The following is a 21,384-nucleotide window of genomic DNA, read 5'->3' on the forward strand; positions in this document are numbered from 1 at the left end:
TACATAATGTATTATATGAGAAAGATAAGCGAGATAATACTTGAGAGTAGTTGAGTATAGTAATGAAAGAAAATCGTCCAATAAGCATTTAGTATTTGGGCGTATTATCATGGCGGCAGCACCGTCGCTATGATCGTCCGTAACGAGGCTTAGTTTAGTTTGAATGAACGATAAAGAGATATCGTCTTAATTAATCACGCGTTTCTTACGTAAATAACAACTATGCTTATTTATTTTATATATTATATATTATTACTATAGTAACAATATAAGATAAATAAGAATTATTACAGTACTTTTACAGGAAAAATCACGAAAAAATATAATCTAGTAAGAGGAAAAGAGTTTTACTTCATAGACAGTTTGAAAACAAACTAATATTTTGACTTTTATAAAAATATTATATAATATTTAAGTTTATATTCACTAATTATTATTTTCGATCAAATAATCGATAAACTTGATTTTAATCGCAAATTTATATATTTAATATTTCTCCATAGAATTCTATTATATCCAATCTATTTATTTGTTGTAGTATTACTAAAAAATGTAAAGGGTTAGTAATTTAATGTTTAATCTCTTTTTAATTTTTAAACGAATATACTACTATTTCAATATAAATTTATTGTATTTCGCGTACATTAGAGACTTTAGAAATGATTAAAAAATTATCGAAAATATTAATTTATAAATGTTCACATTTAAGAAGAGAGAGTTCTGTGCTCATGCGTCGGAGTGCAAACTAAAAGCAAGCTAACTCGATGATTACCAAAGTTATAAAAAAGTACATTTATGTTTATATTACACAAAGCCTTGAGATACAAATTTTTAAATATTGAAATTTTTTATTAATATTATTTTAAGTTTCTCGCGCGTTACGATCTTTGCAATGTTTAAACGAATGTACTATTGATGAAATATTAATTTATTGTACTGCGTGTACATTAAAAATTATTTGAATAATTATAGAATTATCGTAAATATTTATAAATTTTTTTGTTACACATTAAGTTGTAATTATTCTTAGGATGCTACATGATTTCAAATATTTACTTCTCTTTTATGTTTAAATAATTATATATAAAAATAAAAAATGATTTGCAATATAAAGGATACTTTACGTTTATTATAATTACACTCCTGGTATGTTTTGAGACTTAAAAATAATTAAATAATATTATTTTTATGAGTTCGTAAATGTTCGTGAAATTTGTAATTATTATTGACAATAATTTTTATCATTGCTAAGGAACAATTTAAATACGACATCTAGACGTAGACAGTAGATAGATGTCGATAGAAGCTCTTGTATTTAAAGTAAATCTGTTTTTACTTATATTTTTCATTTAATAACATTCAGATTATTAAATAAGTTATTGTTGGTAAATTTAAGAAAAGCTTTCATTGAAATACGAAAATTATTTTATTTTGTAATTGAAAACTTATGTTAGTGTATTTATTCGTGTTAAAAATTTCTATGCATTTGGTTTAGGTTAAGTTACATTTAAAAGTAATTGTTTATTATTATTGAGAAGATCTTATAAATTGTAATGAAATTTATATATGTAAATTGTTTTAAATTTATATATATATATTAATTTTATAATTTTAATTATATAGTAAAATTGTTACAAATATCTAATAGTTTATATTATATAATACATTTGATTAATTTAATTAGACATGAAATCTAATGATAATTGTTTAATGAACTGTGAAAAATAATTATTTGCTTTAATTATAGTTTGATAGTCTATTACTTGTGAAAACAAAAATGGCTAGTACGTCCAGTGATCAAACTATTATTGCTCAAAAGACTTGGGAGATGTCAAATAATGTTGAAACAATTAACGCAGTTGATGAAATCTACAGATATGATAGACAAGAACAACAAGATATTTTAGCGGCTAAACCATGGGAGAAAGAGTATGTCTAATATAGATATTTTTAGTATTATTATCTTTAGAATACTGTAATAAATAGGAATCATATTTAATGTTACTAATCTATTGAATTTTCTCAATATAGTCCTCATTTTTTCAAAGATATAAAAATCTCAGCATTGGCATTGTTAAAAATGGTAATGCATGCGCGTTCTGGTGGAACATTAGAAGTAATGGGCCTTCTGCTTGGAAAGGTAGCAGCAAATACAATGATAGTTATGGATTCTTTTGCATTACCTGTTGAAGGGACAGAAACAAGAGTTAATGCCCAAGCTCAGGCATATGAATACATGACTGCATATATAGAAGCTGCAAAACAAGTAAAATTGAGAAAACATTTTTTAGTTCATTTACATTAGGTACTAATATTTTGTCTAATATATTAAAATATTTTTCTAGGTTGGTAGACAAGAAAATGCCATTGGCTGGTATCATAGTCATCCAGGATATGGATGTTGGTTGTCAGGTATTGATGTCTCTACGCAAATGCTTAACCAAAATTTTCAAGAACCATTTGTTGCTATTGTAATTGATCCTGTACGAACTATTTCCGCGGGTAAAGTTTGCTTAGGGGCATTTAGGACTTATCCAAAGGTGTGTAGCAAAAATTATATGGAATCATGAATTCTAATGTATTTTATAATAATGCATTTATATCAATATATTTTTAATTTAGGGATATAAACCAGCTAATGAGGAACCATCAGAATATCAAACAATACCTTTAAATAAAATTGAAGACTTTGGTGTTCATTGTAAACAATATTATTCTTTAGAAGTATCATATTTTAAATCATTATTAGATAAACGATTGTTGGATTCTCTATGGAATAAATATTGGGTGAACACTCTTAGTTCTTCTAGTCTATTGACAAATGCAGATTATACTACAGGTCAAATATTTGATTTGTCTGATAAATTAGAACAATCGGAAGTTGCACTTGGACGAGGATTTGTTTTAGGTGGAACAGATCCACACGATCGTAGTACAGTTGAAAAACTTATCAAAGCAACACGTGATAGTTCTAAAACTACAATTGAAGTTATACATGGTTTAATGGCACAAATTATTAAAGACAAATTATTTAATCAAGTTGGGAAAAATATGACAGATTCTCATTGAACACTATTCAATTATATTAATTCATAATAAGTTAATTTTTAAGTAAGCCAAACAAATGTATTTGTAATAAAAGCAATGTGTGTTATAATTAATACTTGTTACATACATAACTTTTCTGTTTTCAAATTTTAATTTTTCATATCTTCTTATCACATAAAATGATATGTAACTTACAGAAAATATAAAGGAAGTGTAATTATTTCTTCAATAATCTTTCTAATTAGATAATTTTCAAAACAAACATACGAAACGTATACTTTAAAGACTTAGTGGAATAAAAATACATTTTATTTTCACACCTTGATTTGCTAGAAAGTATATATACAGCATCTTTATCATTACCCAATATCTTCACAATTGATTTATATATATACATACACATATATATATATATATATATATATATATATATATATATATGTATATATATTTATATTTATATTTATATTTATATTTATATTTATATTTATATTTATATTCATATTTATATTTATTTATAATCATATTTATAAAACTAATATAGCATTGAGAACAAGTAGGCAGAGCACACCCCACTGAAGGGCTGATACTGTGTCACAGACTTTAGGACAAGGCCACTCAGAAACACACCCACCTGTTCTGCTTTCGCACTCCAAACATTCATATCGCACAACATATAAAGGGACGGAGCTAAAATGCGCGTACAATTATACTAATAACATATCTAACAATATTTCATAATGTTAATGAAAATCTGGCATGATCAAAAAAGCCTTCCACTAAAATCAACTAAGGATGTGCTAAATTTTTAACTATATGTATTAAGCCTATTAAACTTACAAAACTATACTGTAACATGCTAACATTAAATTTAATTTAATAAAATTAAGTACATTATTTTTCTGTTAGTTTACATGTATAAAAGACTGAAAAATAATCTTTTTAATGTACGAAATTATTTTTGTCTGCCACACTGCCATTACCTAAGTAGGTATCATACATTTTTATAGACCTTGCACTTTTTATTTTATAGCAAGCATATTTTATACAGATAAAAAAATAAAAATTAGACCCCCTCTAAAATTACTTGAATAGATTAATTTTCTTCATACATTCTTTGAAGACATTGATAAATACCCAGTTTTTTTTTTTTTTTAAATTACAAAGTGCTAAACTTTACAATTTGAATAAATTAGATAAGGAATGTAATGTGTTTTGTGCAAATGTATAAACAAATTTTTATCATTTTTTAGTTGTTATCTCATATTGTGAATTGTTGACAGATGAATTCTTAAATTATATTATAATTTTAAAAGGCAGACCCAAAATGAATTATTTTAAAATTTCAATAGTGCAAACTAATTTTTCTATCATACGAGAGCATGATTAATTCCGGTTAAACTACATCTTTACACGTGTTAAATAATTACATATTTGCAACATATAAAACTTCTTATATACTGTCATCAATTCCTCATATTCCATTGATTTTAATCACTTTGTAAGTGTTAAATATAGTTTTTACAATTATAAATCAAATTTTGTATATAACTTTATTATTTTAATTGTTAAAAACAATGATTTTTTTTTCTTCTTTAGTTTTAGTAAATTATGATTGTGTGATTTTAATAACTTATGTCCCCCATATAGAGCAATTAAATGTTTGCACTCAAACCAATGTTATATAACAACCAGAATTCAGCCCTCCAATGTTACTATATATTCTAAATACACTCGAATTTGTATAAACACTGCATCCCTGACATTATTAACAAATGAGGGATATTGTAACGCACATATTCAACCACGTGTGTATAATCGCAACAAAAATTTTTTAAATAAAACATCAAAAAAGTGAATACTATAATATAATCCTAATAATTGTATTATATTCATATTTTGTAAGAATTCCATTTTGTATTTCATCTGTATAAGAATCTCATCACTTCTATATGACTGCACCTATCTATTATTTACAAGGCAATCGAGTTTTTTCATTTGTTACAAATATAGTAGAAAAGATCAATTATTACAGCAAGGGTTAATTGTTCATTATAGTAACAGGACAACAACACTTTTAAAAGAATCATAATTCATTCATACTATTAAGAGATAGATCGGAGAGATTCTATTATTTTTACCAAATACTTTAAGATATGCAAACTAAATGAAGAGACATAATAATATCATAAATTTAACAAATTAACAGAGTAGTGTTGTTTCCAATATTATTTTCCTACCTTATTATGTCCTGGTAGAGAAAATATTTACAATGATATATATATATATTTTTTTTTTTTTTTTTTTTTTTTTTTTTTATAGACATGCACCATAATACGAATGATATTTTACATTATTTTTCATATTTTCCGTTTTATTCATTTATTACCGATTATGCTTGACGTTTCTCTGTAAACTGTCGAAATTAATATTGTATCACCTGCTCAAATAAGCATCATTTTAATGTCTTTTTTATATTTTTTTTTTGTTTTTTTTTTTTTTTTTTTTTTTTTTTTAGGTTGATTATCTACAAGTGTATGATGCATGCATATCAATGATATAACCAAAAAAATATTCAATAACTATCTCGACTTATAACAGCTCTTATACCAATGATATACTTTAAAATACTTAAGAAGAGAAAACTTAAGAATATTACATACAATTTCGAACAATATCTAATAATGTGTAATATACATAAGTAATCTGTACATAAGTGAAATAATTATGATATTGCTTAGTATTGAACACAGGGTTGTGCCTGTGAGCAGGTGGGATGTCCTTTTCCAATAAGAAAAACTAATATCGATATGCACATGCCATAAAATAAACTCTATTCGCACTACACGTGCTTGATGTTCATTAATCATTCAATGAATAAAAAGAAATGTTTGGTACATTTTTGTCAACGCATATGTTCACTTTACCTCAAAAATAAAGAGGTTGTGTATGGTCTATATCAGACTTAATTAATTATTAGGCAGGCATATGTACAATTGTTTTTTGTATTGTAAGATGTCACTGTGATACCAATGAGGGAAAATTATTTACTTCTGTCTGTTCTAAAATTGGCCCTGCTGATCCAGTATAAGAAATTCGTAGTCTCATTCTTAATGGTACCTAGTTACATAGAATAAGTTTCAATAAATTATTATCAAATATATAGTTATATATAACTAATAGATATAATTATACAGAAAAAAACGCATTTTTTTTATATACAAAAAAGCTAGTTCTACATATATATTTATATCTATATTTACGATAATACCTAAGCAACTTGAATGTTTCTGAAAATTGACATTAATAAATATAAAAAAAAAAAAAAAAACAACTTACGTTATTGATATTTGTAACTCTTATTACTTGAGTAACTTCGCCTGATGGAGGAATAACTGTACTTGATGGTGGCAGCATCTGTAGTTGGAATGTCTAAAAAATGTAAAATATTTTTTCATTATTTATTTTATTACGTACGAAAGTAATATATAAACGATAATATATATAAAGTTTAATTTTTACCCTAGGAACTGCGGCTTGAAATAAAAATTCACTTAATGCACTATTCGTAGAATTATGTGCTGTCATATTTATAATTAATAAGTCTGTAATATCTGGCGGTCTTTCCATTTTAAAAGTTATTTTAAGTCCAGATTTATCCAAAACAATCATACTTGGAGTTTCTATAATTATATATAAATTCAATTTAGATATTCATTTACATTAATCATGAATGATAATATTTCTTTGTACGAATACAAACCAATTTGCGCTGAAGAATTAAGTAGGCCATCCACCAAAAAGTTTGTCGTACTCGTAGGATTAAATATCTGTGTTGTTAATTGTGATTGTTGGGGTAATACTAAAGGTGGTGCCCCTGTATTCATATCCAAACTACCAAGTAAATCTAAAAGATCGTTGTTATTTATACTTGTTGCAGGAGGAGGTGGATTTTTAGTTGTAACTGTTGGCATTGTCATCCCAACGTCGGTACTTCCGAGCAAATCCAAAAGTGCACTCTGTAAAAGATAAATTATATTTTTATCAATAATTTATTAACACCTTCTATATGATATCCATTTGATACATACTGAATCAGATGGGGTAACAGATGTTTCCAATACTACTGATTTTTCATCTTCTTGCTCTGGCTCGCCATTCACCATACCAATAATACCATTTGCTTGTGGCCTTGCTGTCTCCATTGGAGGCATTCTCTCAAGCAATGCAGGTCGTAAATGATCATATTTTCTAAACAACTGTGAAAATTCAATGCCTCTTTGTTGCAGCTCAATATGTAAATTACTACCAAACGTATCTATAATCTGCCGAATTTTTCTGTAAAATAAAAAAATATATAACATATCGATTTATATCAGTAATCTTGCGGTTTATCTAAATTATATAAATATGAAAGTATTATCATGTAAAAATGTAAAGAAAATTTTACAAAGATAATACTTACTCATTTCCTTTTTGAAATCTTGTACTTAATTTTGTAAGGGATAATAAAGTATATTGTTTTGTAACAACTGTGTTTTGTGGACTCCACAATAATCTTTGATAAACATCAATAATTTCATCTTCTGTTAACTATAATATATAAAAATTGATCAATGTGAAACAGTTTTAAATGTATATATTACCAATTTAAAAATATGGTTATCTAGCTAACGTTTATTGGTGCATCTGCATCCTCCAATGGTGGACCATAAAGTAAAAGATCACCATATTCTCCAATACACCACGTTGCTACTTGAGCCAAAGGTTGTTTATCAGATGTATCCTTTTCTAATGCACGCCATAATGCACTAACAGCATAACCTTGTTGTGATTGCGTCTCTGAGATTAATTGAATTGTACAAGCTACTACATCATCTCGTACATAATTGCCAGCCTATGATAAATAAAAAAAAATTTAATAACTATTCCATTACATTATTTTCTACATAATCAGAGTTGAAATTTCTATTAATAAATTTATAATTATTACAGTGTACGCACAGCAACAAGGACTTTAAATAATGTTTCCAAATGCCAACGTTTATTAGGTGCAAATCTTTCCGCAGACATTACTATATTGCTACTACATTGGGCTTTGAATTCAGGATCTGCACGTTCTAGAAAGAGCAATAATTCTTTCATCATATTTCTAATATTACTTGAATTAACAAGCGCAAAACTCAGTTCCATTGCTCTCCTTCTTATTGATACATCTGGATCTTTTAAACATTCCTGTAATAAAAAAATAAAATACATGATAAAGTGCGAGATAATTCAAGAGATTTTATTATTATTATTATTATTATTATTATTATTATTATTATTATTATTATTATTATTATTATTATTATTATTATTATTGTTCTATTAATCATTTAAAGATCTTACCAATATTGTTGAACGATGCCTCTGAACTGCACTTGTATCCACATAAACTGTTTTCAATAATGTATTTAATGCAACATAACGAATATTTTTATCATTGTTTAATAAAAATCGGCCTAGGATATTAACCGCTAACACTCTAAGTCCACTTTCAGATTTAATGTCCATTATTGAGAGAACAGTTTCATATAATATTGTATTGCCAACATTTTTACTGGTTTCTGTATTTGTAGCAACTTGTGCTAGAATATCATTCATTGCTTCGGATGCGTCCACATCGTTACGTCCCAAAATTCTAAGAAGACGTAAAATTTTCACTTGCAAAAATGGATCAGATACTCCGGATACATCATGCTCAGGAGAATATCCAGCTAGTATTAAATTTTTCAGAATTCTCACTAGATTTGGCACAATCTGAAATAATAGCATAGTTCTTTAAAAATCAAAACTTATCCTTGATGCAACAAAACAATAAAGCACATTAAAAAAAAAAGAAGTGCAAGTAGAAGAATATAGTATAAGTACTTATATTTCAGTTGTTAATGCTTATAAAGAATAAAATAGAACAATAATAAATATAGTATATAATACTATATATAATAACAAAAATAATCTAACAATAGTTTGTAACATGCTCTTATTGATACTTAAAAATACATGGATATATAAATCCTTATATTTAAATTTCAACCAGAAGATCGAGAAACAAATTCTTGATAAACTTCAGAATAACCCTGAGTTGTATTTTTGATATTGCAATGGATTATATTTCCCAAATAATAATTGTTATTATTTAAATTTCTCAGGTTTTAAAATGCGCCACCTTAACCAGCTAAATATTATATATATATATTTAGAAAGCAAGTAACAAGATACATGTGTACCTACAGCTTCATCCAGAAAATAATGAAAAATATATATTTGAAATAGTAAGAAAACATATTTAGATATATATTAAATATAGACTGATTTATAATCAATAGTATAATTGCAAGCAGCATAACAGAACCTTAAACCTCCTAATTAATAACTATAATCCCATGTAAAGTAAAAGAAAAGAATGAAGTCTGTGTATGAAGCATAACATGCAAGTATACATTAAACACTTATATGACTTTTACCTCTCGATGGCCGCATTCCTGAAGAAAATAAAACGATATTTATATTATGATGATTATAATGTATAAAAGCAATTTGGAAAATTTAACTCATATATATACATATATAAAATAACATAATTTTTTTTACGAATATAATGAAATTATTTATAAAAATTTTTGTAATTTTAATCTTTATTATTTGAAACATGAGACTGCATTCTTTTCCATCGTGAAAGTGTTTCCATTAAAAATTTTATGTGAATTTTACTCTAACAACGTTCATTAATATATAAAAAAATGTTATATTTTCTAAAATATATCTAATAGCTGACTTATTGTTATTTCTTTCTAATCATTTATACTACATCATATTTCTAGAATATCTATATTTAGGAATGTAATATCTATATTTAGGAATATAAACATACCTTCTTGAAATGGTTCAATGTATCAATACTATTTTCACACATTTCAGTAATAAGAGTAACGCCAGTTATTAACACTCCATGATTTTTTTCTGTAATTAAACTTCGCGTAGCAGGTAAGAACATTTCCATTAATTCTGGTACCCGTCTAATAATTCTAAAAGCACATAATGCAGCTTTTTTTCTAATATATGCATTCGGTGATTTCATCAGTCTTTCAACTTCAGAAGCAAGGTCCCTTGCCATTTCTGGCGATGCAATAGCACCCAATGTACAAAGGGCCAAACCAATTACGAACTGTGTAGAACTATTTAAATCACTATATGAAAAAAATTAATAGTCAGTAACAAGTATTATAATTATAAGTAGAATATGTCTTATTTCAATGTGAAAGTTCTCACGTTTTTAAACAATTTGTTATTAATAAATGAACATCTTGTCGTTCATCTAGTAGTAACATTGCTCCCAAATATCCTATACGTTTATCTGTGAACCTGGGTGATGCAATAAGTTTCAAACATTCTAATTGTCCAAAATGTGCTGGATATCTAAAAATATAATTTATAACGTTATTAAAATAATCTTTTTTATGATAGGTAAATCTTGTCATACAAAAAACAAAAAAAAAAAAAAAAGAAAAACAGGAAAAATAAAGGAAAAGAAACAAATGTTTATTACTGACCCAAGCATGTGAATGTATAAAAGTTTTGCGATGTTACGACATCTCCAAACACTATCCTCTTCTCTAAATGTTGAACGAATATAAGCACATTCCTTGTTTACTACTGTCCTTTCTTCCGCTGCTGTTCGAGCTGCTCTTATTTGTCTGATTAGGTCTCTCAACCTTGTTGGTGCCGGCATTCTAACTGTTGAAACTTTTAAATTATAGATGTAACATCAGTGCATTGTGTTAGCAGCTCTATGATGAGTTAAAGTGCAATGATGATATGATAGTCATTCTCATGAGATACCACAATGAATAAGCATTGCATATAATAAGCATGTATGCAAAAAAGAACGTATACCCATAGGGAGAAGAAAAAAATATAAGGGGCACATTTTATCTAAATTATAAAATTATAAATGTAAATATACACAAACATAATTAGGAAAATAATTTGGAATATCATATTTCTTCATCAGCAAAGCAATTACAGCTTATTAAAAAAAAATTTATGATTTAAAGCTTCCTCTTATAAGCAAATTATAAAGTTGATATTTTAAATTGAATGCATATACTTAAGCATTGTAAATATAAATGTAATACTTACCTCTCTCTACTGCCTCATTGAAAGCTTGTTTTATGGAAGCCATGTTAAAGGCTGGGTTAAACCTGAAAGAATACACACGCAGCCTACTATATGCACACAAATGTTATTGTCCACCTTCTATTTGTGCAATGACACTTGTACTCATTTATTTAATTTCAAGAACAAGCCCATCTCTTGCTGTCTTTTAAAAATAGCTTTTGATATTTAAAATGTACCAATTATGACAGTATATATTGCCAATTATATTAAATTTTAAAGAAGTAATTTAAAATTCTTAAAAATATAAATCATTTATCATTTATCGAAGATTTAGGAATGGAACATTACCCATGTTCTGAGGCATTCATGGTTTCACAGGCTGGTTTTGAAATTTAATCGAAAGACGTCACTAGTAAAAATGAATTGGTGATGATTAGGGAACACGTACGTTGCTCTCCTCCTATTGGACACACGATAGTCATATTATGGAGCATGACAACCATAACTTGTTTTAAATTAAAAATAGAAATATTAATGAATAAAATCACAAGCACAGCCAAAACAAAACAAAAAACACTAATTCCAATTTATCAAAATTAAATGTAAAACATGGACGACATTAAAAACCATTAGTTTACACGTATGAAAACACCATATGTACTATTAAAACTCTCGCAACCATAATCATATGATTCATTCGTTTAAAACCATAACAATAACAATTTTAAATTATATATAAGTGATAATACTTTCCTAAATAGCTATATGTATATAAAAGTTGTTTAAAAAATAACTTTATAAAATATATCAGTAAAGAATTAATATTTCCTATAATATCTTTCCATGTGATATTTTGATACGCACATAGGGCACAAAAAATGATATTAGAAAAAAAAAAAAGAGGAAGAAGAAAAAGAAACTATCAATTACAAAATTTATAAGAGCTAAATCATTAAATATTTATAATTTATAGCAATAAAATTTCTTCTAAAAAAAGAAAGAAAAAAAAAAAAATCGAGCCTTACAACACTGTCATATCGCAAGACACAGACGGAAAAAGATAAGAAAAAATCGATTTGAAAATCCACTATTACATATAATTAAAATGACAAGTGTATCGTAAACATAAGATAACCGGTTTCACGGAGGCAAACGACACGAAAAACGATCTGAAGAGGAAACGCGTTACTCGGAATCGACTATCGGAGTCCTTGAACGTTATTCGATCGCAATTTCACGTGTCTATTGACCACGAAAGCGTGCTCGATGCAAAGGTTGGCAGCATATTGAAAAACGTGTACTTATAAACCGGTTACATAAAAAAAATAGTCCTCTCATTTATTAAGGACTGCAGCGATGGCAAAGGGTTAAGTTGCATTCTTACTCTCTCTCTCTCTTTCTCTTTATATCTATCCATCCATGCATCTCTTTTTCTCTCTCTCTCTCTCTCTCTCTCTCTTTCTCTATTTCTCTCTCATTTTCTCTCTTTCTCTCTTTCTCTCATGCACACGCACACGTATACACTCTTTCTTGTCCTCCCCTTTCTGAAACTGTCAAAAACGGTACCCGATCGACGATGAACTCTGCAAATAAGTTCTCTCACGGCCACGATCGAGCGTCGTACGAAAACGAAACGACACGGAGACGCGCGTTCTCGAGTTTGCTGTCGTGTCGGCCACTTTTCTACACGCAGCAAACTCCGTATATGACAAAACGGCGAGAGAAATGCCTCGCCTCCCAGGTAGGGTATCACGAATCGGGCGCCCTCGTACACACTTCGCATACAGTGCGCCGCGCCTGATTTTCTTTCTCTCTCTTTCTCTCTCTCTCTCTCTTTCTTTCTTTCTCTTTCTCACTCTCTCTATTTCTATCTATCTACCTCTCTCACACACACACACACACACACACGTATATGTATATATATTTTCTCTCTTATCGTAATCACCGTACACGGTTATTCACTTTGTAGTATCGTAAATTTTACACGAATTTTCCTTTTCGATAAACAATATTTAGTTTATAATCGAGGTCCGTAAATCGTCGTTCATAATCGTACGTCTCTACGGGCGAACAGCCTGTAGAGCACACGACGAAAGATCGCCCGCACTACGCGCGCTCTAGTCGTATGAGGAGAATCAAAATGGCGGAGTAGTTGTCATCTACGTTGATCTCTCCCCCCTATAATATATAATAGACTCTCTATATTTGTATTTTTTGATTGCGTGTCAAATACAACGTCATTTGATAATATTTTCGTTGATATTATTTTTACAAATGATATCGTCTTTTACAAATGATAAACTTTATCTTAATTTCCCTTTTTATTTTCTTTTATTATTCCTCCTTCTTTTTAATAATTATTGCTTTTAAAGCTTTATCGTTTTGAATCAAGTGTAACGAAACAACTTTACTATCTGATATCATGATCAGAATACTACAGATCCCGCGTAAAATTTGCACATTTGAATGTTTATAGTTAACTTATACTTTTCCATGATAAGATAATCGCGTTTATTATTATCTTATTTATCATCTATCGAACGAAATTGCTGAACGATTTACAATTGATTATACGATGCGATTGTATAAGTGTCATTGCACAATCGTACATGGATACGTATATGTTTATTCTTTGTTAAGAATTTCTTGTATGAATGTATATATTAGTCAAAGATTAAAAAGCAATACGTATACCATGATTGTTACTCGATTGAAAAATATCTAAATAATAATAATAATAATAATAATAATAATAATAATAATAATAATAATAATAATAATAATAATATGTTTTTTTTTCAATCGAAAAATAATAAAAATGTTATATCGATGATATATACGATATTTAATAAGATTTTTTTTTTTGAGATTAGACTTATAATAAAATGTAATAGGATTTTTGAATATATTTTTTCAAGTTATTTTATTTGATTGTATATATTTAGAAAAAATTTAAAAAGTGATATAACGTGAATTTTAAGTATTAAATTTATACTAATTGACTGTACATTAATATAAATAGACGTACCTTCGATTGAATTCAGGAGGTAAGACGCTCCAGTCTTCGGTTTCGTAATAATGCCACATGATACTTAAAAAGAAAATTCAAAAAAAAAATTGTTTTCTAGTTAAAATGTGACACTAAAATATTAGCTATATATCATACAAAATACAGCTGCACAACCAGTTTTGTACACTTTTATCACCATTGTAATACAATGTCGGACGAAGTGTTGGCATTATCTCTTATCTCCATTATTATCTCGATATCAGTACCAACCAGGTTAGTCGTTCGAATATTTTTAAGGACAGACTATAAATTTTATTAAATCGAGTTATGAATGAAAAGGAATTAAAAAAATACTATCAAATACAAAATTGATAATTTTTATTGCCAGAAATATTGTTATTATAGTTCAAAAATAAATTTAATAAAAAAATATCTGTATTTAAAAAAAAATGTTACTTTATTCATATAAACATAACATATACGAAAAAAGATTTGTAATATTGTCTGCGATATATAGTTAACAATTAAATAGGAATGTTGTGATTATGATAAACAACTATCGTCTTGACTTCGAGGAGGGCGAATGTCGCTATTCCTTTTTACACAGTCTACAAGCCAATGGATGCCTTCATCTACGCCATCTCTTTATCACAAAATTCATAGATTATAATTTTATTATTTTTTTTACATAATACTAGCCAATATTTATTTTTTATATTATAGACTGTAAAAAATAGTATAGAATAGTATAGAAAAAAAAAAAGAAAGAAACAAATAGAAAGTAACTTGAACGTACCCATTAAGAGCTGATACAGGCATTACCATACAATCCCTTCGTCCAATTAAATGTGCATTTTGATTAAATATTGGTTTGACTTCTCTAACACCCATGCAATCTGGAACATCCTGCTTATTGGCTAAAACTAAGAGAGGTACTCCTCTCAAATGTTCAGACGATATTACTCTATCTATAATATCAAATAATATTGCAATCTTTTAAATCATATATTTTGATACGATAATTGAAAATATTATTACAATATAATAGTGATATCTATAAAATATTTCATACATCAGAAACTTACCAAAGGTTTCTTTAGAATCTGGTATCCTGTCACGATCCGATGAATCAACAATATAAATTACTGCATGTGATTCGGCATAATACTGTGTAATTAAACAATTTATTTAACGTTTATATATTATAGAAAATAATATTAATAATTATATACTTTATCCCATAATGACTGAAGTTCTTCTTGTCCACCAAGATCCCAAAAATTAAAACGAATTCCAGCGATATCAATTTTTCCAATATTCAATCCAACGGTTGTTGTTATTTTACTTGGATTCATACCTTTATAATTTTTTGTAAATTTAGTTTTAGCCGCTTCTAAATACGTCTAAAATAAACAAAATAAACAAAATAAACAAAATAGATAATTCCATAAGAAAACGGAGTGACATATAACCTTAAAAAAATTGTTCATTTTACACGCACAGTTTTTCCTGCATTATCAAGTCCAAGTATTAATATAAAATATTCATCTTTTTGTACTAAGTACTTATATAAACCGTGTAAAAGTGTGTACATTTCAAATTATTTAAATAAATTTGCGTTTAACCTATACGTCTCATGTTGTTTATATTTTATATCTATTAGTAACTTTTCGAACTCGACAATTGGATCGTTTCAAAGTAATAATGCAATTTCTAGTGACAAAAAAATAATTCTTGAAATATTACAAACTACCAATCATTATGAAGATATGAAAGAAAAGTGTGTTTACATTCTATTACACAAATAATAAATGATCAAAATCATAACATAATAAATATTGTAGAAGTAACATAAAATAAGTCAGTTTTATAAAAAGGTACAGAAGAAGAATATTCATTAAAGGGAAGACTCTTGCTAACTTTATCAATGCTTATAATATTAGAATCAATTAATCGATTTATTAATTTTTTAAAAATTGTAATTTTTTTTATTACATAAAATATATCAATTCTTTGGCACGTTACAAAAAGTATTCATCGCACAATTTACATTAAATTTTATCGAACTAATCGGCTTTTATCGAATTAAATACTTTATTAATAATTATATAAAAATAGGTTTGTGTGAATAAAAAAATTATATTGTTTTGTATATTATTTTATACAAATGTTAAATGTACAAATCTATTATACAATGTCCATTTAGTTTTATTAAGAAATAATGCAAATAGGATTAAGATGCATTCTTGCAATGCATCAATTTATTTGCATAGTTATAATTGTATCTTTCTAATAAATTCCAGTCTTACAATCAGAAATATTTAACTTTCTGAATTTGTTTGAACTTTTAAGAAATTGGATTTTGAATACAGAGAAACACTTTATAATAAATCCGTTCCATTAGCTTGAAAACTTCTTTTGAATGATATATGTGGATACTTTCGTCGCCATTCTTGAATTTTTGAATCTGTGATACCTTCGCAAAAACTAAGATCAATCATTTCCAATTTAGGGCACCATAATAAAAATCCATAACACATGTCGGGAGTGAGGGAACGTGCTCCTAATAAATCTAATTGTTGCAAACGTTGGCAGAGTAACAATGGCTCTAAATCTCTATCTGTCAATCCTCTTAATGCAGCCAAAAATACTTTTTCTAAATAACGACAAGAAGATAATAATGCCCTTAATGAATCACCAGGAGCACCCATTCCACCACTATAAACATAATATGTAATCGTATTGTGATTCATTTTTTTTTTTAATAGCTAAATAATGTTTAATCTAATAGCACATACCACCATCCAAAATCTACCTCTCGAAGGTTAATACATCGAGCAAGGGCTCTTACACCATGTGGTGTGAGAGTTTGTGCTTTCCAAAAGTCTACGCTTTCCAATTGTAGACAAGAGTTTCCTAATTCAATTGCTACTTCATCTACATTTAAACGATCATGCATTCCAGCTAAATTTAAATGTCTCATTTGTGGATTTCTTCTTAAAATTGAACACAAAATAGAAGTTTCAATTGCAGTTCCATAAAGTTCCAGGCGTTCAAGGCACTGTAGTTTCTCCAACTTTGAAAATCCATCATTTGTAATACCCATACAATTACGCAAGCATAATTCTAAAAAAAAAAAAAAAAAAAAAAAATTTAAACAAAATTTATGGTATATAAAAAATTTATATGTTGAAGAGTTTAAAGGCATACCTTTTAAATTTTTACAAATTCTTGAAACTTCAAGAATTACTATATCATTAATAGAGCGACAACAATTTAAACGTAGATGTGTCAGAAGACTACCACAAGAATGAATAAAATCTACAAGATCTCTGTCACTAATCATGTTATAATTACCACACCATGATAAATCTAAACGTTGTAAGTATTGACACCTTGGAATTAAATGTTTTAGTGCGTGATCATTCAGGCAATACCAATATGGTTTCAAATTCAGACTTGTGTAGAGAAGAGCATCTCTTGCTATATTACTAAAATGTCGGTTTACTCTGCATAAACGACAAAGTGTCTTTAAATCTAGATTTCTTAAAATTTTTAAAACTGTTTCATCCTATAAATCAGTATAATAAATATATAAACAATGATAAAGAAAAATAGAATATAAAGGTCAAATACTTTACTGGAAGTGCAGAAAAACTACCACATGGTCGACTATCAAAGTTATTTAAAGTTGACAATATGTTCTTGTCATTTGGTAAAGATATCCTACATATTGGAGAGGATGAAGAAAGATGCATCTCTCGTATAAGTTTAGGGAACTCTTCCTGTAAAAATTCTTGTAAACTATTAAATGCCTCTTCTATAGGTGGTACGGAATGGCAATGTTGTTCTAATGTAGTAACTAACTTGCCTTTAGATATATTATCCATTATTCTGCTGTAAATTTATACATAAATATATATATATATGCATTAGTTCTTAAGAAAAATGATAATATTGTATATAAAATGAATATTTTCTACCTGTTATAGAGAATGCAGTATTTATGAAACATTTTTTTAAGTATAGTCAAATCTTGATTAGCTTTCAAATAATCAGGTGTTAAATTATATATATCTTCATTATATCCATTACAGCCTAACTCTTGTAACAAATTACTTAAATTTTGATGGTACATATGATTGCGAGGCATTATCAATTCAGATGTCCCAATGAGAAGTACAGCATCCAATTCTGTATAGTAATCCAATAAGTCATGATTAAATTCTAATCTAACCATTTTTGTTTTAAAATGACAAGTCTTTAAAGGTGGTGAAAATATGCGTGGTCTCTGAGGTACAAATTGAGGTGGTCCATTCCATAATTGAAACCATTGCCCACAAGGATTTTGTACCCATATACCAACTACACTGCCTGGATTATAGGTTTCATATATTGATATTCTTATAGGATATACCTCTTGATAATATTCAACATCTTCATATAACAAAAAGTATATTACTTTATAATCTATGTATCAAATATACAAATATCTAATCTTTCTTTTTCATACATTACATACCAATATAATCTTGGCTAATTACACTTTCATTATTCTGTATCATGTAATCACCTAACCTTGAAGGTGCTTTATTCCACCATGGTCCATACGTTCTCTAGAATTATTAATGATTACATTTATGAGATTAAAATAAATATAACATTGCTGACAATAAACAATTAACATAGTTCTTTTAATATAAAATATAAAAATTTTCAATGCCACTCAAACATGATTAAGATCTTTAGTTTAACATACCATGACAAAGGCTTGTGGAAAGTCTCCATAATCAGGGAATTTACTTGGGTTCCCAGCAACATTGTATGCTGTATAGGAAATACTGATATTGCTACCATACTGAGAACTAAAGTCGCACACATCTTTAACAAATTGTTCAACAAAAATGACAGATTCATTTTTTCCTGTAGAATTGTTATTATTTATTGGTACAACTTCAAATTTTGTTTCATCATGAGGTATCATGACATTCACGATCTACCACCGATTTACTAAAAACGCTCATTTAAATATTATGACAGTATATACAAGTATCGACGTAAACAGTCTTCGCGCTAAAGCTACAGCTCATTCTTGAACCTTGTGCGATACGAATGATTTCATTCAAATAGAGAGTAGTAGACATTTTTTACTTTATCGTTTCTTAGTAATTCATATATATATAATGTGTATATATATATATATATATATATATATATATATATATATATATATATATGTTTATGTATATATAAATTTTGTATGAATAAAAAAAATATGAAGTTATATATAAATATATATATTTATGTACGTCTGTACGCAAACACATATTCTAACTTTCGAATTAGAAGTATTTATAAATATTTATGAGAAATTCAAAGAAATTAATTACGTCGATAATGATGATTTCACGTTTACGGCGGACAAATTTTGAGCCAAGCGTTGAACCACTAGATTTATGTATTTATTCTATGATATACGTAAAGTATATCAGCAAACAAGTTAAATAAGCATATAGTTTATTTTCTAAAGAAATATTAATTTATATCTAAAGAAATAAGTAATTAAAAGTGATTTAAAATAATATTTATATTACAGTTTCTATAATGTGTAATTTCGGTCTTAAAAATAGCTTAGTTTTATTTAAAAAATTACAATCAGTTGTTATTTTATCTTCGTCATTTAATACTAACCTTAGTAAAATCCAAATACCAACACATTTCATAAAACGTAATTTTGCTGAAAATTTATATGAAAAAAAAACAAAATCAGATATAGATGAGAAGGATGAGAAGATATTACAACAACTATTACAAAATCCTGATATGAATAAAAAGTATAAATTGTTACAATATGAATATGAATATTTGCGAGAAACAACCCAATTAGTCCCTCAAACGTTACGGCCGAAAGATTATATATATTTGTTAAATTCATCTAAGACACATCAAAGGTAATTGAATAATATTTAATAATTATGTTTATTTTAGGATTTCAAATATTTATTAGTTCTAATATCTCTTCAATTATATTTTATATTAAACATTATTGTTATATAAATTTATATATAATAGAACTTTTTTAATGTTTAATGATTACTTCATTTGGAATTTAGAATTTAACATTATATGTATATTCATAGGAAACATTTTCGATTTCTCTTTATAAATGAAAAGAAAAGAGAAAGTAATATACAAAAACGTGAACAAAAGATAGAAGCAAAACGTTTAGAAATGAAAAAACAAGAAGAAGAATGTCCTAGTGGTTTAAAATATGGTCTTTCATATAATTCTTTATTTATGCGAATTTATGACAAATCATTAGATTCCTTTTTAAATTTCAATCTATTAATGTCTTCAATGTTTGAGCCAAAAATAGTGTTTGATTGCGGATATGATAATTTAATGACAAATCATGAAATAATGAATTGTGCAAAACAATTATTACTCAGTTTTGTTTATAATCGTTTGCATAAAAATCCAGCTGACATTTATTTTTGTAATGCACCACGGAATAATAAAATTTTGACAAAGTTTCATAGTTTAATACCAAATGTTTATGAAACAAATTTTCCATTAAATATAACTTCTAAGTCCTATCTTGATATTTTCGATAAAAATGATTTAGTGTATCTAACACCGCATTGTAACAAAGAAATGACAGTTTATAATCCTGACAAAGTTTATATTATTGGAGCACTAGTGGATAAGGTAAGATATTTTATAACACGAGTTTTTTTGAATCATTTAATTTATATTTTGTTCTTGTTTTTTTTTTTTTTAGATGTCTCCTCAACCTTATACCTTAGCAAAAGCTAAAAAAGAAGGTATAAGCATGGAGAAACTACCAATAGATAGATATTTACGCTGGAACACTGGATCTACTAAAAGTCTTACTCTTAATCAAGTTTTAGCTATATTAATAGATGTAAAATATACAAAAGATTGGATGGCTGCTTTTAATAATAATATTCCAATTAGAAAACTGATGAAAGCAGATTCTGAATTTTATAAGAAAAAAGTTTCAATTAAAACTAATTAAATTAATGTTTCTATTTATTTTTATCTATTGTTTATAAAATCTATCAAAAGAATTAATTATTATTTTGAAAAATGAAATGAAAACTGTATTTTTCTTGTATTTAATAAAATTGCCTTTATATATA

General features: G+C 27.0%; 5 protein-coding genes across 20 annotated transcripts; 2 read left to right on the top strand and 3 right to left on the bottom strand.

Moving 5' to 3' along the window:
* The first annotated feature begins 1,171 nt into the window (after positions 1-1,171).
* Positions 1,172-3,176, top strand: LOC124433102 (COP9 signalosome complex subunit 5). 4 transcript variants are annotated; one of them, XM_046982697.1, is made up of 5 exons: positions 1,172-1,320; positions 1,748-1,929; positions 2,032-2,266; positions 2,346-2,540; positions 2,623-3,176. In XM_046982697.1, exons 1-5 carry the CDS (start codon positions 1,294-1,296, stop codon positions 3,067-3,069), a joined length of 1,086 nt encoding a protein of 361 aa, XP_046838653.1. In that variant the 5' UTR covers positions 1,172-1,293; the 3' UTR covers positions 3,070-3,176. The 4 variants fall into 4 exon arrangements, with proteins under 4 accessions (XP_046838653.1, XP_046838656.1, XP_046838655.1 ...); XM_046982700.1 differs by having other exon boundaries at positions 1,296-1,385; XM_046982699.1 differs by lacking the exon at positions 1,172-1,320 and adding an exon at positions 1,325-1,449.
* A 1,406-nt stretch (positions 3,177-4,582) lies between these two features.
* On the bottom strand, positions 4,583-14,438 carry LOC124433101 (AP-1 complex subunit gamma-1). Of its 11 annotated transcripts, none has more exons than XM_046982689.1 (16): positions 13,164-13,691; positions 11,560-11,671; positions 11,233-11,294; positions 10,644-10,836; positions 10,363-10,509; positions 9,965-10,280; positions 9,558-9,575; positions 8,440-8,850; positions 8,053-8,283; positions 7,724-7,945; positions 7,514-7,641; positions 7,140-7,386; positions 6,812-7,067; positions 6,571-6,731; positions 6,388-6,480; positions 4,583-6,168 (listed from the first exon to the last, which is right to left on the bottom strand). In XM_046982689.1, the coding sequence occupies exons 2-16, from the start codon at positions 11,577-11,579 to the stop codon at positions 6,067-6,069; spliced, it is 2,607 nt and encodes an 868-aa protein (XP_046838645.1). In that variant the 5' UTR covers positions 11,580-11,671; positions 13,164-13,691; the 3' UTR covers positions 4,583-6,066. The 11 variants fall into 11 exon arrangements, with proteins under 11 accessions (XP_046838645.1, XP_046838648.1, XP_046838647.1 ...); XM_046982692.1 differs by having other exon boundaries at positions 10,644-10,827; positions 13,162-13,691; XM_046982691.1 differs by having other exon boundaries at positions 13,157-13,691.
* Positions 14,439-14,655: 217 nt separating this feature from the next.
* On the bottom strand, positions 14,656-15,888 carry LOC124433103 (ADP-ribosylation factor-related protein 1). Of its 2 annotated transcripts, none has more exons than XM_046982701.1 (5): positions 15,723-15,888; positions 15,454-15,624; positions 15,307-15,388; positions 15,018-15,189; positions 14,656-14,864 (listed from the first exon to the last, which is right to left on the bottom strand). In XM_046982701.1, the coding sequence occupies exons 1-5, from the start codon at positions 15,813-15,815 to the stop codon at positions 14,765-14,767; spliced, it is 618 nt and encodes a 205-aa protein (XP_046838657.1). In that variant the 5' UTR covers positions 15,816-15,888; the 3' UTR covers positions 14,656-14,764. The 2 variants fall into 2 exon arrangements, with proteins under 2 accessions (XP_046838657.1, XP_046838658.1); XM_046982702.1 differs by having other exon boundaries at positions 14,804-14,945.
* Positions 15,889-16,296: 408 nt separating this feature from the next.
* LOC124421769 (F-box/LRR-repeat protein 4) lies at positions 16,297-19,399 on the bottom strand. 2 transcript variants are annotated; one of them, XM_046957357.1, is made up of 7 exons: positions 18,981-19,399; positions 18,744-18,837; positions 18,205-18,658; positions 17,863-18,115; positions 17,432-17,792; positions 17,020-17,347; positions 16,297-16,939 (listed from the first exon to the last, which is right to left on the bottom strand). In XM_046957357.1, the coding sequence occupies exons 1-7, from the start codon at positions 19,203-19,205 to the stop codon at positions 16,603-16,605; spliced, it is 2,052 nt and encodes a 683-aa protein (XP_046813313.1). In that variant the 5' UTR covers positions 19,206-19,399; the 3' UTR covers positions 16,297-16,602. The 2 variants fall into 2 exon arrangements, with proteins under 2 accessions (XP_046813313.1, XP_046813312.1); XM_046957356.1 differs by having other exon boundaries at positions 17,863-18,118.
* Positions 19,400-19,675: 276 nt separating this feature from the next.
* On the top strand, positions 19,676-21,265 carry LOC124421770 (mitochondrial ribonuclease P protein 1 homolog). The gene is made up of 3 exons (XM_046957358.1): positions 19,676-20,172; positions 20,362-20,929; positions 21,003-21,265. Exons 1-3 carry the CDS (start codon positions 19,826-19,828, stop codon positions 21,258-21,260), a joined length of 1,173 nt encoding a protein of 390 aa, XP_046813314.1. The 5' UTR covers positions 19,676-19,825; the 3' UTR covers positions 21,261-21,265.
* Positions 21,266-21,384: the final 119 nt, after the last annotated feature.

Source organism: Vespa crabro, chromosome 2 (assembly GCF_910589235.1).
Source record: "Vespa crabro chromosome 2, iyVesCrab1.2, whole genome shotgun sequence".
Lineage (NCBI taxonomy): Eukaryota > Metazoa > Arthropoda > Insecta > Hymenoptera > Vespidae > Vespa > Vespa crabro.

Coding starts and splice junctions, on each gene's coding strand:
- LOC124433102 (XM_046982697.1), top strand. CDS start 1,294: ATGTCGATAGAAGCTCTTGTATTTAAA. Junction 1,321..1,747: donor TAGAAGCTCTTGTATTTAAA/GTAAATCTGTTT, acceptor CTTTAATTATAG/TTTGATAGTCTATTACTTGT. Junction 1,930..2,031: donor GCTAAACCATGGGAGAAAGA/GTATGTCTAATA, acceptor TTCTCAATATAG/TCCTCATTTTTTCAAAGATA.
- LOC124433101 (XM_046982685.1), bottom strand. CDS start 14,298: ATGTGGCATTATTACGAAACCGAAGACTGGAGCGTCTTACCTCCTGAA. Junction 10,837..11,232: donor CAATGAGGCAGTAGAGAGAG/GTAAGTATTACA, acceptor ATAATTTAAAAG/TTTCAACAGTTAGAATGCCG. Junction 7,946..8,052: donor TATTTAAAGTCCTTGTTGCT/GTGCGTACACTG, acceptor TATTTATCATAG/GCTGGCAATTATGTACGAGA.
- LOC124433103 (XM_046982701.1), bottom strand. CDS start 15,815: ATGTACACACTTTTACACGGTTTATATAAGTACTTAGTACAAAAAGAT. Junction 15,625..15,722: donor TTGATAATGCAGGAAAAACT/GTGCGTGTAAAA, acceptor TGTTTATTTTAG/ACGTATTTAGAAGCGGCTAA. Junction 15,190..15,306: donor AGATTCTAAAGAAACCTTTG/GTAAGTTTCTGA, acceptor TTGATATTATAG/ATAGAGTAATATCGTCTGAA.
- LOC124421769 (XM_046957356.1), bottom strand. CDS start 19,205: ATGATACCTCATGATGAAACAAAATTTGAAGTTGTACCAATAAATAAT. Junction 17,793..17,862: donor GTAGTTTTTCTGCACTTCCA/GTAAAGTATTTG, acceptor ACTGATTTATAG/GATGAAACAGTTTTAAAAAT. Junction 16,940..17,019: donor GAGGTAGATTTTGGATGGTG/GTATGTGCTATT, acceptor TTATGTTTATAG/TGGTGGAATGGGTGCTCCTG.
- LOC124421770 (XM_046957358.1), top strand. CDS start 19,826: ATGTGTAATTTCGGTCTTAAAAATAGCTTAGTTTTATTTAAAAAATTA. Junction 20,173..20,361: donor TCATCTAAGACACATCAAAG/GTAATTGAATAA, acceptor GTATATTCATAG/GAAACATTTTCGATTTCTCT. Junction 20,930..21,002: donor TTGGAGCACTAGTGGATAAG/GTAAGATATTTT, acceptor TTTTTTTTTTAG/ATGTCTCCTCAACCTTATAC.